The sequence below is a fragment of the Oryx dammah genome, unplaced genomic scaffold, assembly GCF_014754425.2.
Source record: "Oryx dammah isolate SB20612 unplaced genomic scaffold, SCBI_Odam_1.1 HiC_scaffold_29, whole genome shotgun sequence".
Taxonomy (NCBI): domain Eukaryota; kingdom Metazoa; phylum Chordata; class Mammalia; order Artiodactyla; family Bovidae; genus Oryx; species Oryx dammah.
Window position 1 is genome coordinate 88,748,229 of NW_024070213.1, and position 15,111 is coordinate 88,763,339.

The 15,111-nt window shown below is 40.6% G+C and overlaps 1 protein-coding gene and 1 pseudogene across 2 annotated transcripts in view; both read right to left on the reverse strand.

Moving 5' to 3' along the window:
• Nucleotides 1–15,111, reverse strand: part of BIN2 (bridging integrator 2) — a 35,990-nt gene that overhangs the window by 15,506 nt on the left and 5,373 nt on the right. For both annotated transcript variants that reach the window (XM_040234163.1, XM_040234164.1), the window contains exons 2-3: nucleotides 13,396–13,476; nucleotides 99–153 (exon numbers count right to left, since the gene is read on the reverse strand). In XM_040234163.1, coding sequence (XP_040090097.1) covers nucleotides 99–153; nucleotides 13,396–13,476 — 136 coding nt within the window. The remainder of the gene's footprint in view (nucleotides 1–98; nucleotides 154–13,395; nucleotides 13,477–15,111) is intronic.
• Nucleotides 11,407–13,385, reverse strand: LOC120858232 (annotated as a pseudogene).

Genomic DNA, 15,111 nt, shown 5'->3' on the forward strand with positions numbered 1-15,111 from the left:
ATGAAAAGCCTGAGTGTGGTTGGTTTTTTCCTATCTCCTAGACTTCTTAGTAGCTGCATAAACACCATCTGGATCCCCCTGTGCTCCCTGATACTCACCTTTGACTGCACTGAGGAAGTTCTTCAGGTCCTTGTATAGCTTATGACCTTCTGCCTGAAAGGGAGAAGTGCCTCTAATGACTAAAGAGATACATCTGGAAAGATGCTCTAGGTGTCAAGGTTGAAAAGTAGGTTAAAAGCAGAAATCAGTCCTGGAATTTCTTCAAACATCTGGAAATGTTATATATCAGCTTCTATTCTCTTTACCAAGAAGTTGTAAGTTGTCTCCTTTGGGATAAATTTTAAGTTGCGAAATTGCTCCCACTGCACTGGCATGTCTTTTTTCCTTGGTTTGTTCTCCCCAGTGAACGAGAACCCCCACCTAATAGACCCTTGGAATTTAAGGATCCTATGTGAAGCTATCTATGTGACCCTCTGGCTGACTCTGTCCTCTCTGAGTAGATAAACTGCTACCATTTTCTGCAGACACCAGGCTCCCTTCTTTCTTTGTACTCAGACACAGGCCATTCCTGTCCTTCCCTGCACTTCCTTTTTTCTTTTGGTATTTATGTTTTAATCAACAACACTCTTTACCAGGCGTAATTTTATGTAGGTCTTATGAAAATTTAGGTTGACTGTCATGAGACTAAACTGTGTCACCTCCAGGAAGATTTTGACCAATGTGTGTGCATGTGCTCAGTTGCTCAGTCGTGTCCGACTCTTTGCGACCGCATGGACTGTAGCCCAGCAGGCTCCTCTGTCTATGGGATTTCCCAGGCAAGAATACTGGAGTGGGTTGCCATTTCCTTCTCCGGGAGACCTTCCCTAACCAGAGATCAAACTTGCATCTCATACATCCCCTGCACTGGCAGGCGGACTGTTTACCACTCACCAATGTATAGTTGTTGTTTTTTTAAATTAATTTTTATTGGAGTAAGGTTGATTTACAAGGTTGTGTTTGCACTTAATTTTTTTTTTTTTTTTGCTCCCCCACCCCCCTGCACTTCATTTGTTAATAGCTCTCTTAGAACTTCTGCCCACTGGTCCTAGGTTGGCCTTCTGTATTCAGAGCAGACTAGTCTCTCTTGCACACAGCTTTGAAGACGTATTTCACAAGGTCTTTTTCATAGGCCTCCTCAATTGTTCCTCATGGTGTTGTCTAAGACCCATTACATCTGGACTCCTTCCTCTGTGTGAATTCTAGTTTCTAGGAATCGAGTGAGGAGGGGTTTTGACCCCAGGCCATCAGCCTTTTGGAGACTGACAGTCCCAACGTTTGGAGTGTGGGACTGGAGGGACAGCCCACGTCAAGGGTATCCAACAGGGCCAGGCCTGCAGACCTGCGCAGTGATCCTCCGTTCAGATGATCTGAGCTAAGAGGCATTTTGCCGTACATCATAAAAATACTTGTGAACATGTTTGCTTGTTTTATTCGCTTATGTTCATTATAGGTAGGCTGTTGAGTATACCAAGAGTATAAAAAATTTATGAGAAAAAGGCTGAAAACTCATAAAATTCTATCTCATAATTTAAAAGTTTAAACTGTGGAACTGTTTGTGAGAAAAATCCTTTATTACTTAATTTCGGCAGCAGAAAAACTAGGTCTACTTGGTCAAGTAAACAAAGGAAGCTAGATGATTAGCATCCATCTTCTTGCCTCCAGAGCTCACCTCTAAGCCAGTTCAAACTCTTGACCATACCTTAGGCTAAAGTCTTTTTCAAGGAGCTGCATGCCAGGGCTCAAGGGACAAAAAGACAGATAGTCTCAGGGGAATCTGAGGCGCCATGAGATGGGTGGGAGAAGAACTGGGACCGTATGTGTGGCACAGCAAACAAGGATCAAAGGAACATCCTGACAGAAGACGGGCAAGATGCAACAGAGAGGTCAGAATGCATGAAGAGTCAGTAAATCATTGAACCTGGTAACTGGAGGTCACGGGTGACCTTGAGAAAGTGACAGAGACAGATTTTAATAGCGTGATAGAGACAGATTCAGTTAACAAAATTCAGAAACAGCATTCAACAGGAAAGATGTCTCACTTCCTCTTTGCTTTGTCATTCACAGAAAAAAGTTTAAACAGTCTAAGACGAACATAATATGTTTTAAACATAGATATGGTAGGTGGGTATAACTTTGAGAGTTTTGAAAATGTGATAACCATGCTTTGAAAGAGTTTGAGGGATTATGTAAGTTAACAAGGATTTTAATTTCTTTTTTGAAAGGAAACAACATGGACTCAACTTTTTACTTCACCATGAAGATTTGGTCTTCAGAATACAAATGTGAGTAATAAAAACTGTTAAACTATCTTGCATAATTTCTACAAATGAAGTTCTTAATTTTTTATCCCATTAGATATTATATGGCCTGAAAAACCAGATCAGTAATCAAGGTTACCATGTACGATGATGCAGGTTATATGCACACTATTCAAAACTAAGGGTACTATTTATACCATTGTCCTTAAGACCAGAATGCTTCTACCCGCCACTGCACCTCACAAAAGCCCAGCTCCATTTCTGTGTTTTAGATCAAGTGTCTTGGTCAAAGTTCTTCCTGTATGCTCCTGCTCTTTCCTTTGGGGAGATGAAGAGAGAGAGAGACAGATAGAGAGGGTGTGTGGTGGTGGTGGTAGTGGGTGCTAGAGACGTGGGACAGGACCAATGTCATTTTATTTCTTTGACCTGAAATAATATCTGCAGGCTGAATAATCCCAGCATCTTTTTTCTCTCCGGACAGATGGGGCTCTGACAGTCTTAGCCTCCCACTTGTCTGGAAGTCAAAAACTTGTTTCTGCCACCAACTAGCAAGTTATTCTTCTCTGGCTTTAATTTTCTCATCTACAAATATCAACTAAGCCTAGCTCTAAATGTTAATTCTGGCTCTAAATATTATAATTTTATCACTTCTGCTCTCTCAGTTCAGTTCAATTGCTCAGTCGTGTCCAACTCTTTGCGACCCCATGGACTGCAGCACGCCAGGCCTCCCTGCCCATCACCAACTCCTGGAGTTTACTCAAACTCATGTCCATTGAGTCGGTGATGCCATCCAACCATCTCATCCTCTGTCATCCCCTTCTCCTCTGGCCTTCAATCTTTCCCAGCCTCTAAATCCTTGCAAAATTCTTGATGGCATCATAAAGAGTCTGAGTTCATCCTTCCCATCCCTAAAACAAACAGTCCCAGCCCTCACTCACTCTGGAAGCTTGTGCTAAGCACTCAGGTAGACAGAGCTGTGTCCTAATAGACTGGGGTTCTGAAGATGGAGAAGTCCACCCTGGGGTTCCCAACTTGCTAGAGAAAAACGGACTCAGAGAAACACAAACACACAGCAAAATAAGAGCATGACCAATCCTGAGCAAGTGTTGACAGTGCTTGATCTAACAGAGGTCCAGGAGGGAAAGATGAAACTAGATTGTTAGATGTGATTTTAAATTTATTTATTTATTTTTGGCTGGGTCTTCGCTGCTGTGGGCGGGCTTCCTCTAGTTGCGATGAGCAGGGACTACTTTCTGGCTGCGTTGCTCAGGCTTCTCAATGCAGTGGCTTCTCCTCTTGTGGAACATGGGCTCTAGGCATGTGGGCTCAGTAGTTGTGGTGCACGGGCTTAGTTGCCCAGCAGCATGTGGGATCTTCCCGGATCAGGAATCAAACCTGTGTCCCCTGCATTGGCAGGTGGATTCTTAACTATTGGACTACTAGGGAAGTCCCTAGATGTGATTTTAAAGGCAATGAATTGGAAGCAGCTGTCACTACCAGAAATAAGAGATGAAAATGCTGCTTGAGGAAAATAATTCTTCCTATATAATACATTTTGAGGAAAGGGAAAGGGGGAAATAAGCAGAGTCCTCAAAGAAAAATTACTTATGAAAATTTGATGAAGCACCTAGGCAAGTGTCAAAGCCTTGAAATCTGGCTGGGTAGTTTGGGAGTAATATTTATTTATTAATAAAAAGTTCATCTATAAACTGGTTGCAGGTGAAAGGTAGGGCACATGACCAGCTGGTCCAACTTCTGGAAAACTTTACTCACTTTCAATTTCCTTGAAAGTGAAAGTCGCTCAGTACTGTCCGACTCTTTGCAACCCCATGGGCTATACATCCCATGGAATTCTCCAGGCTAGAATACTGGAGTAGGTAGCCTTTCCCTTCTGCAGGGGATCTTCCCAACCCAGGGATTGAACCCAGGTCTCCCACATTGGAGGCAGATTCTTTACCAACTGAGCTCTCAGGGAAGCCCAACTACCTTAACCTTGTCCTTTTTCCTCCTGTTCATTTTAGACACCCAAGTCCAGCTTCAGACTCGACTGTATATTCACTGTTTTTCTCCCTAAACTGTGAAAGCCTTGAGAACAGGGGTGCTGTATTGTTTGTATGTAGCAAGTATCTATGAAATGGTTGTTAATTAAACTTTCCAAGCATATTCAAACACCAGTTACCTAAGTGCATCATTCTCCCAGGAGAAATGTTTTCCCTTATTCCTAATCTAACTCCATTTCATCTCTCAAATGTACTTCCTCGCTCAAGTGACAGTTATTTGGTGGGCTCACACAGGGAATACGGAGGGGATTGTCCCATCTGATCCTCTTATTCTTCTTGATGGCTCTTCATCTCCTACCTTTTCTACCCACACATCTACCATTCCAGGTCCACCCTATAAGGCAGAGAAAGGACTGAGGGCCAGATGGGCCAAGAGTCAGAAACCTTTCAAAGTATGCTTCCTATCTTGGAGTTGGAAGTAGAGCAGCAGCTGGAGTTGAGAAGAGGCCCAGGGAGGCCTCCATGTGAGGTACGGGGGAAAAAGGTAAAGGCTTTAAGTTTGAATCCTAGCTCTGCAGCTCTTAAGTTATGTTACTTTGATTAAATTACTTCCCTCTCAATCAGATCCTATTTCCCCTTGATGGAGTTAGACTAGATTGAAAGTGAAAGTGAAGTCGCTCAGTCATGTCTGACTCTCTGGACCCCATGGGCTGTAGCCTTCCAGGCTCCTCTGTCCATGGATTCTCCAGGCAAGGGTACTGGAGTGGGTTGCCATTTCCTTTTCCAGGGATCTTCCCAACCCAGGGATCGAACCCGGGTCTCTCGCATTGCAGGCGGACGCTTTACCGTCTGAGCCACCAGGAAAGCTTTTTAAACTAGATTGGTGGTGGCCAAAAGCTGTTCTCCCACTGCTACATCATAATCACTTAGGAAGCTTAATGTAAAACAGATACTCTAGTTAATGATCACCTATGGCTGTTAATATCACACAAAAAAGGAGATAATCACACACTATGTGTCTCCAATGGAAGAATTTAACACCTATAATATCAAGTATTCTTGCTTCCAAAACAAAAACAAAAATCTGAATCTCATCAACTCTCTAAATCTAACTATTAATTTACAGAAAATACAAGAGAGAGAGTAACCTGTTAAACAGTATCAGGGAGATTCAATCAGCAAAATTTAGAAACTGCAGGAAAAACAACCTAGTATTATCCATGAACTGAAGTCACTCAGTCGTGTCCGACTTTCTGCGACCCTGTGGGCTGTAGCCTACCAGGCTCCTCTGTCCATGGGATTCTCCAGGCAAGGATACTGGAGTGGGTTGCCATTTCCTTCTCCAGGGATCTTCCTGACCCAGGGATCGAACCCGGGTCTCTCACATTGCAGGCGGATGCTTTACCGTCTGAGCCACTAGGGAAGCTATCATCCATAAATAAACTGCAAAAAGGAGAGATAAGAAACCTACAGATTAAGAGATTTATTAAATATGTCAACAAATTGCTGATTTAAACAAATTATTTTTTAAAAGTGACACAAATCGAGGAGTGTGAACACTGCATATTTTATGATATTAAGAAATTACTGCTATTTTTTAGATGTTTTTAAGATACTGCTAAAATATGTTTTAAGCAGATACCTAACCCGAAATATCTTGAAAGATATTTGTAAAGTGAAAAAAGTAAGTTATAAAACCAATGAATGGAATAACACTTTTGTAAACCGATTGTTGTGAGATCATACACGTACACAGCAAAGTAATTGTAAGCATAAAAAAACAGTAGTTGTAGCATGGGACGGTGTGAAACCATTATGTTTTAATTTTTTTTTTCTTAATATACTATTTTTTTTGGTCATGTGGTTTGTGGTTTTTAGTTCCCCAACTAGGGCTTGAACCTGGGCCTTTGGCTCTGAGGACACTGGACCATCAGGGATTTCCTCTTGATATTTATAATTTAAATATCTCAAAAAAAATTTTTAAAACTCATTGCTGTAATGAGTAAATGTTTTATAAAAAATATTTTTAGGTGTGATAATGATTTTGTGGTGAAATTTTAAGAGTCCTTATCTTTAGAGACTGATAATAAAATTTTTATTGATAAAATATCTAGAATTTGCTTCAAAATGATTAAGGATGGGGAAAGTGGGTGGAAATACAGATGAAACAAGATTTCATCTGTTATCAAGATTTCATCTGTATCAAGATGAAACAAGAAACAGGTTTTTCTTAGTATATATCTGAAATCTTCCATTAAAACAAGTTTAAAAATACAGATTCCCAAGCTCTACTACTGGAGATGCTGTATTTAAAAACATTTCTCAAATGATTCTGACACAGTCAACTACTGAATTAGATTATAGCTAATATGCTTTTAAATTAATTTTAAAGAATTATTTTCCATATAATTCAGTTAACTGATATAGGACAATAAAGAATTTGACTGGTCTTTGGCCCTGGTTTCTGAGAAGTAACTTCTAAATTCTTGGGATTTTCCAAGTTACTTCCAAGATATTCACGGTGGATCTCTCAGATCATACCTAAGTTTATGCTAAATAAATGACTCAGGATGGTGGCTGGTCAGACCAGAAATGTGAACCATGTGATTAGGGGGTTGGGGCTTTCAGATAGGTGATATCAGCATGACCTCCAGGGGAAAGGAGAGGAAGAAAGTTAGAGATCAAGTTCAATCACATGGCCTATGATTCACTATGTAATGAAATCACAATAAAAACTCTAGACATCTTAAGTTTACGTAAGCTTCCCTGGTTGGTAATCCTATATCAACATGCTGGGAAAGTAACATGTCTTCAGAACATAGAAGCTTCATGCTTGGGATCATCCCAGGCACCCCCTTGTGTGTCTCTTCATTTGGCTGGTCCTGGTTTGTACCCTTTATAATAAAACTGTAACTGTAACTAGAGCACTTTCCTGAGTTCTGTGAGTCATTCTAGTGAATTATGGAAGCTGAGTGGCCAGTCAGTTCAGTCTCTCAGTCATGTCCAACTCTTTGACCCCATGGATTATAGCACACCAGGCTTCCCTGTCCATTGCCAACTCCTGGAGCTTACTCAAACTCATGTCCATTGAGTCGGGGAGGCCATCCAACCATCTCATCCTCTGTCGTCCCCTTTTCTTCCAGCCTTCAATCTTTCCCAGCATCAGGGTCTTTTCAAATAAATTAGCTCTTCCCATCAGGTGGCCAAAATATTGGAGTTTCAGCTTCAGCATCAGTCCTTCCAATGAATATTCAGGACTGATTTCCTTTAGGATAAACTGGTTGGATCTCCTTGAAGTCCAAGGGACTCTCAAGAGTCTTCTCCAACACCACAGTTCAAAAGCATCAATTCTTTGGCACTCAGCCTTCTTCACAGTCCAACTCTCATATCCATACATGACTACTGGAAAAACCATAGCTTTGGCTAGATGGACCTTTGTTGGCAAAGTAACGTCTCTGCTTTTGAATATGCTGTCTGGGTTGGTCATAGCTTTTCTTCCAAGGAGCAAAGGTCTTTTAATTTCATCACTGCAGTCACCATCAGCAGTGATTTTGGAGCCCCCCAAAATAAAGTCAGCCACTGTTTCCATTATTTCCCCATCTATCTGCCATGAAGTGATGGGACTGAATGCCATGATCATAGTTTACTGAATGTTGAGTTTTAAGCCAACTTTTTCACTCTCCTCTTTCACTTTCATCAAGAGGCTCTTTAGTTCTTCACTTTCTGCCAAAAGGGTGGTGTCATCTGCATATAGAGGTTATTGATATTTCTCCCAGCAATCTTGATTCCAGCTTGTGCTTCTTCCAGCATGGCATTTTGCATAATATACTCTGCATATAAATTAAATAAGCAGGGTGACAATATATAGCCTTGACCTACTCCTTTCCCGATTTGGAACCAGTCTGTTGTTTCATGTCCAGTTCTAACTGTTGCTTCTTGACCTGCATACAGATTCCTCACGAGGCAGGTCAAGTGGTCTGGAATTCCCATCTTAAGAATTTTCCATAGTTTGTTGTGATCCACACAGTCAAAGGCTTTGGCATAGTCAATAAAGCAGAAGTAGGTGTTTTTCTGGAACTCTGTTGCTTTTTTCAATGAACCAACAGATGTTGGCAATTTGATCTCCGGTTCCTCTGCCTTTTCTAAATCCAGCTTGAACATCTGGAAGTTCACAGTTCATGTACTGTTGAAGCCTGGCTTGGAGAATTCTGAGCTTTACTTTGCTAGCCTCTGAGATGACTGCAATTGTGCGGTAGTTTGAACATTCTTTGGCATTGCCTTTCTTTGGGGTTGGAATGAAAACTAACCTTTTCCAGTCTGTGGACATTGCTGAGTTTTCCAGATTTGCTGGCATATTGAGTGCAGCACTTTCACAGCATCATCTTTTAGGGTTTGAAATAGCTCAACTGGAATTCCATCACCTCCACTACCTTTGTTCGCACATTCCAGGATGTTTGGCTCTAAGTGAGTGATCACACCCTCATGGTTATCTGGGTCATGAAGATCTTTTTTGTATAGGTCTGTGTATTCTTGCCACCTCTTCTTAATATCTTCTGCTTCTGTTAGGTCCATACCATTTCTGACCTTAATTGTGCCCATCTTTTCCCTGGTGGCTCAGATGGTAAAGCATCTGCCTGCAATGCGGGAGACCAGGGTTCAATCCCTGGGTCAGGAAGATCCTCTGGAGAAGGAAATGGCAACCCACTCCAGCACTCATGCCTGGAAAATTCCATGGAAGGAGAAGCCTGGTGGGCTACAGTCCATGGGGTCACAAAGAGCTGGACACGACTGAGCGACTTCACTTTTCACTTGCATGAAATGTTCCCTTGGTATCTCTAATTTTCTTGAAAAGACCTCTAGTCTTTCCCATTCTATTGCTTTCCTCTATTTCTTTGCATTGATCACTGAGGAAGGCTTTCTTATCTCTCCTTGCTATTCTTTGGAATTTTGCATTCAAATGGGTATATCTTTCCTTCTCTTCATTGCCTTGAGCTTCTCTTTTCTCAGCTATTTTTAAGGCCTCCTCAGACAACCATTTTGCCTTTTTGCATTTCTTTTTCTTGGGGATGGTCTTGATCACTGCCTCCTATACAGTGTCACGAACCACCATCCATAATTCTTTAGGCACTCTATCAGACCTAATCCCTTGAATCTATTAGTCACTTCTACTGTATAATAGTAAGGGATTTGATTTAGGTCATACATGAATGGTCTAGTGGTTTTCCCTACTTCCTTCCATTTCAGTCTGAATTTGGCAATAAGGAGTTCATGATCTGAGGCACAGTCGGCTCCCAGACTTGTTTTTGCTGACTGTATAGAGCTTCTCCATCTTTGGCTGCAAAGAATATAATCAGTCTAATTTTGGTATTAGACATACATGACCAGCTGGTAATGTACATGTGTTGAGTCTTGTTATGTTGGGAGAAGGTGTTTGCTATGACCAGTGCGTTCTCCTGGCAAAACTCTGTTAGCCTTTGACCTACTTCATTTTGTACTCCAAGACCAAATTTGCCTGTTACTCCAGGTATCTCTTGACTTCCTACTTTTGCATTCCAGTCCCCTATAATGAAAAGGATATCTTTTTTCAGTATTAGTTCTAGATGGTCTTCACAGAACTGTTCACCTTCAGCTTCTTCAGCATCACTGGTTGGGGCATAGATTTGGATTACTGTAATATTGAATGGTTTGCCTTGGAAACGAACAGAGAGTGGCTGGTAAGAAACTCCAAATTTGTAACCAGTTGGTCAAAAATGCAAGTGGCCTGGGAACTCTTGAGCTTTGTGGCTGGTGTCTGAAATGAGGTAGTTTGGTGGGGAACTATGCCCTCAACTTGTAATGTTTGGACTTACTCTGGGTATTTAGTGTCAGAATTGCATTGCAACTGGATATTCATTTAAGTTAATAATTCCCTCCTATTATAAAGAGAAGATCACACGCTCCAGGACTGATGTCAGAATTAAATCAGATAAATGTGAGGCCTGGTACACAGAGGTAGAAAGTCAATATCCCATAGAAGAATAAATCTCTGTACACACTTCTCTCTCTCTTTCTCCTTTTTAATAAGATGAACCACAAATTTATTCTACAATTTTCTATAATAGGTATTCAATTCTGCAGAAAAATGCAAACAAAATATTGTTACTATTTATTTGGTTCTATAAACAAATTTGGGGGGAGAAAGAAAACCTTAAGAATTTTTATATAAATTTATAAAAATTTCAATAATTTGGTTTTCATCATTTCTGAAAGTTATTTATTTTTTTAAGTCTAAAAGCTACTAAATATAGAGGTCAAAAGAGAAAACACTGACAAACAGATTATTTGAATTTCCCTCTTCCCAAATATCTAAAACATCACATATATCATTGTTTTCAGTGTAACCTGTGTAACCTAAGAATTCTGACTTCTCTTCACTAGTCTGAAAGAAGTCCAGTAGAGATTGTACTGTTGTCCTTCAGTCACTAAATCGTGTCTGATTTCGTTGCGACCCCATGGACTGCAGCAAGCCAGGCTCCTCTGTCCTCCACTATCTCCCAGAGCTTGCTCAAATTCATGAGATTGTATTTGTGAACTACAAATTCTGTTTTCTTCTTGCATAGTAAGAAGTTTAGTATTCTTATAAAACTCTGCATTTGGTTCCAGATTTTTAAAAAAATTTCTTCCTTATAATATTTTCATTCTCCAGTGGATTTTACCAGATGGTAAGCTCTCTGAATTCTTGACATCACATTCACTGGATTCCTAGAACTTTGGGATGGAGCCTCCTCTGAACTAAGGTGGTGCTAGTGGTAAAGAAAAGAGAGAAAGTGAAGTTGCTCAGTTCTGTCTGACTCTTTGCATTCCCATGGACTGTAGCCTACCAGGCTCCTCCATCCATGAAATTTTCCAGGAAGAGTAGTACTGGAGTGGGTTGCCATTTCCTTCTCCAGGGGATCTTCCTGACTCAGGGATCAAACCCGAACGTACCTGATAATGCAAGAGACCTGAGAGATGTAAGTTCAATCCCTGGGTCAAGAAGTTCTCCTAGAGAAGTAAATGGCAAACCACTACAGTATGCTTGTCTGGAGAATCCCATGGACAAAGGAGCCTGGTGGGCTATGTCCATAGGGTCACAAAGAGTCGGACACAACTGAGCACACATCCCTGAACTATTTACTGATAACAAATAAGAATCTTGACCAAATACAGAAATGAAAGTCCTTTTCCTTCAGATCCTATGCTGGGAAGTGCACAGCATCTAACTTTTGTTTTGGCTGAGATGCAGTTTTTTCCATGTTAAAATTAGAAACTTGTATACATGTGTGTATCTTACACAGACAGTGATCTACCCTTAGCTCTTCATTTTCATGTATAATTCATTTCCATTCAGAAATGCCAGAATGCATTTTTGTTCATTTTTATGTAAGAGTAGATACGTAAAATTTTATGTCATTTTCATAAATGGAACCTTTATTAGATGTTTTCTCATCAAGTCCTCTCAATTCAATAGAAGCAGGGTAGAGAAACACGTTCTGAAAAAAAACCCAGTTTTGTTCGGTTATTGGGTTTCTTTACATAGGAAACCCTGGTCAAGTACCTGTACATTATTTTCCCTGATGTCCTTCTGAGGTGTATGTTGAAGTTCCAGCTTTTCTTTATAGTCAGACTTTTCCGGGACATTTGCAGTTTTTATAGTCAAAAACTAACTTAGATACAATATCATCAACAACTTGATAGTGATTACTCTATGCAAAGTTTCTGTGTTGTTCACTTACAAGATGTGCCTCATGTCATTTACCTTTATAAAAAAGGTTTTTTGAGTCTACTTGTTCTTGCTTTTTGTGGGCCAGTTCCTACTCTTTTCCCTACATCTCTTACAGAAGTTCTTGATTTCTTGAGTAAATACTTTTTTTCTTTTGTTCCATGTAGTATCTTATGTCATCAGTATGAAGAATTTTTACTCCCCATGATATTTGGTAATCTATTTGAAGGAATAAAATCAGTCATTACTAGTTTTTTCAACTACTAAAAGGAGAAATCTGTACTTTTTCTTTGAAGTTAGGTAACTGAAATCTTTACTGAGAAATTCTTCAACTTACTCTCCCAGATCTTGTCCTTTTGCAATTTTTCAGATATAGTGACAGAAGGTAAGTCAGTGTAAAGTGCTTTTTTCCACTTTTCTGGTTTGTTATCAGTTTTCAGAGAATTCAAAGACTGTTGTTCTTTTTTTCGTTTTTGACCTGGACTCCACCCTGGAAATGTGAATCGCTATGGATCTTCATGGCTCTGTAGTTCATGGCAGTCACCTGGCACTCACATGCTGGGTCTGGAGAAGGTGTCACATCCAGTAGCTCTGGAAGCATGGCTCCCCAAGGCCCGATGACTGGCCAGGTGCCTCTCCCCAGCCATAGGCCACCAAGTGTTACCCACTTTCTCTTCTTTATTTTTTAACGTTACTATATATGAATTATATTTTTTCTTGTTCAAATCACATATGCACTATAGAATTTTCAGAGTTGGTTACAGTGCCTTCTTTTCCACTTCTTAATGTAAGTTTTCTTCTTTTTTTTAAATGTAAGTTTTCTACATAAAATTACCCATAGCATCCAGTGAAGACAGAAGCAACAGTGACAGCAGGAGTTTTGCTGGTGAGAATGACAGGTAAAAGATGGAGGTATTATTTTAGAATAAAAGGCTTTGGTGAGGCAGATGTAATGCACAAAGAGGCAACATGACACAGGGCCACTGCGATGAGAAGATGCTAGAGTAGAAGAGAGGCAGCCCAAGGAAAAGAATACGCCAGAAACTGAAGTGGAAGGCACTTGTTTTGATTTTTGTCCAAGGACCTGGTGATGTCACTATACCCTGTGGGAATCACCATGAGAAAAAAACACTCTCGGTCCCTTACGAACCAGGGTGAGCAGGAACAGGAAAGGTAGTTTTCTGTGGTTCCCAGGGGAAGAATAAGCAGCAGGTAGGTCACCCGGTGGCCCTGACTCCTGGGGTTAGGTGGGTTAGAAGGGATGCTTGCTGATCTGCAGAACCTGCTGTTGTTCTGCCACTCAGCCCTCACGTCTTCTTTCTTCCTCCAAGCTTCCCTTTCCCATCCTCCAGATTACCTGTTGTTGGTGGAAATTACTGGCACTTTGTTCAAACCGTTCATCTTTGGTCTCCACAGTTTTCCCCAACTTCTGCAGTACCTGGGAATATAAATCAGAGAGATCCACACTGTTATAGTCAAGTCTCTCTTATCTGTTGGCCTCATTTGACCCTGGCTTCTGAGTCTCAGATTCAACTAAAGGGAAGTACATATATTAGCCCAACAGAATTAGAAATACAGAATGTTGCTGAAAAGTCAATTATGTTTTTTTTTTTCAATTATGTTTTATGGTTCTTCTCAATTTGGGGTATTCAGCAATGTGCTAGAGTATATATAAAGCCCAGAATAAATAAGGTATGAAATTGTTATTTAGAGTGGTTTTCTGTGGGGATGGGGGGAGAGTATTAAATTAAAATAAGGATTAATTAGAAGAATGCAAAATGTGCATGGCTAAAAACATGAACTTTGAAGACATTTTCTCACATGGGACACCCTCTTCCAGCCATAGCAGCAGATTCCTTTAGGTAGATGAAGTCAGAGAGGTGGGTAGGAGACTTTTCTCTGAAGGCCCTTGTAGGAACACTGAGATGCTCTGACATTATGCATTTGAAACTCAGCTAGAAGTGAACGCTATCGATAGCTACCTCCTCTCCCCTGGGACCCAGAGAACCAGCTATCATAGTGGTCTCAGTGCTGATGCAAAGGACACAGAAATGAGAAAGATACAGTTTCTCTTCTCCTAGAGGACACTCACTTATAACAAGTAAGAAAGCCCTGACTCTTCTACCTGTAACCCCCAGTTTGGAAAGAGGTACCACCATCCCCCAGGCCCAAGTCAGAATCAGGAGTTTCCCTCAACTACTCTCTCGCTTCCTTCACAGAATCCCTCACCATGTCCAGCTCTGGAAACCATCCCGTGTTTTCTAGTCTCACTGCCATGGCTTTAGTCCAGGGCCTCACTATTTTTTTTTGGCCTGTGACAATAGGCCTATCTTGTTGCTGCTTAAAACCTTCTAATGATTCTCCATTCATCTGCTCAACAAATGTTTTAGTTAAATGTCCATTACATATCTACAAGTTATAGTTGTAACTCTAGCATACATATGGGTCTCTAGGATCTGACCCTTCATTAAGCCTCAGCTCTCACTATTCCTTTTTCCCACAGGTCTCTCTTTCACTCATGTTTTTAGTTTTCTAATAAGCCGTACTGTTCTTGTTGTAGATGCTATTTCTTCTTTCTGGAATGTTCTTTCTTACCTTATCATCAGGCAACTATCTAAAATGACCAAATTCATACTCTATATTCTTTGTGACACTTAATCACATCTATTGCATCTCATTAATCAAGGTAAATCAGTCCCTCCTAAGCACTTACAACGTCTGCACCTGTATACATTTCTATTACTGTTGTTCTTTTTTTGTCACACTGTGTGGCTTGTGGGATCTTAGTTCCTCAACCAGGGATTGAACCCAAGCTCCTTTCAGTGGAAGCATGGAGACTTAACTTGCTTAACTTGCCTGCTGATTTGCAGAACCTGCTGTTGTTCTACCATTCAGCCCTCATGCCTTCTTTCTTTCTATAAGCTTCCCTTTCCCACCCTCCAGATTACCTGTTGTTGATGGAAGTTATTGGCACTCTGTTCAAACCGTTCATCTTTGGTTGCCAGTTTTCCATGGATCACCAGGGAATTCCTGTTTTATTATTTGCATTTATCTTTGTCTCTTTCTAAACTGT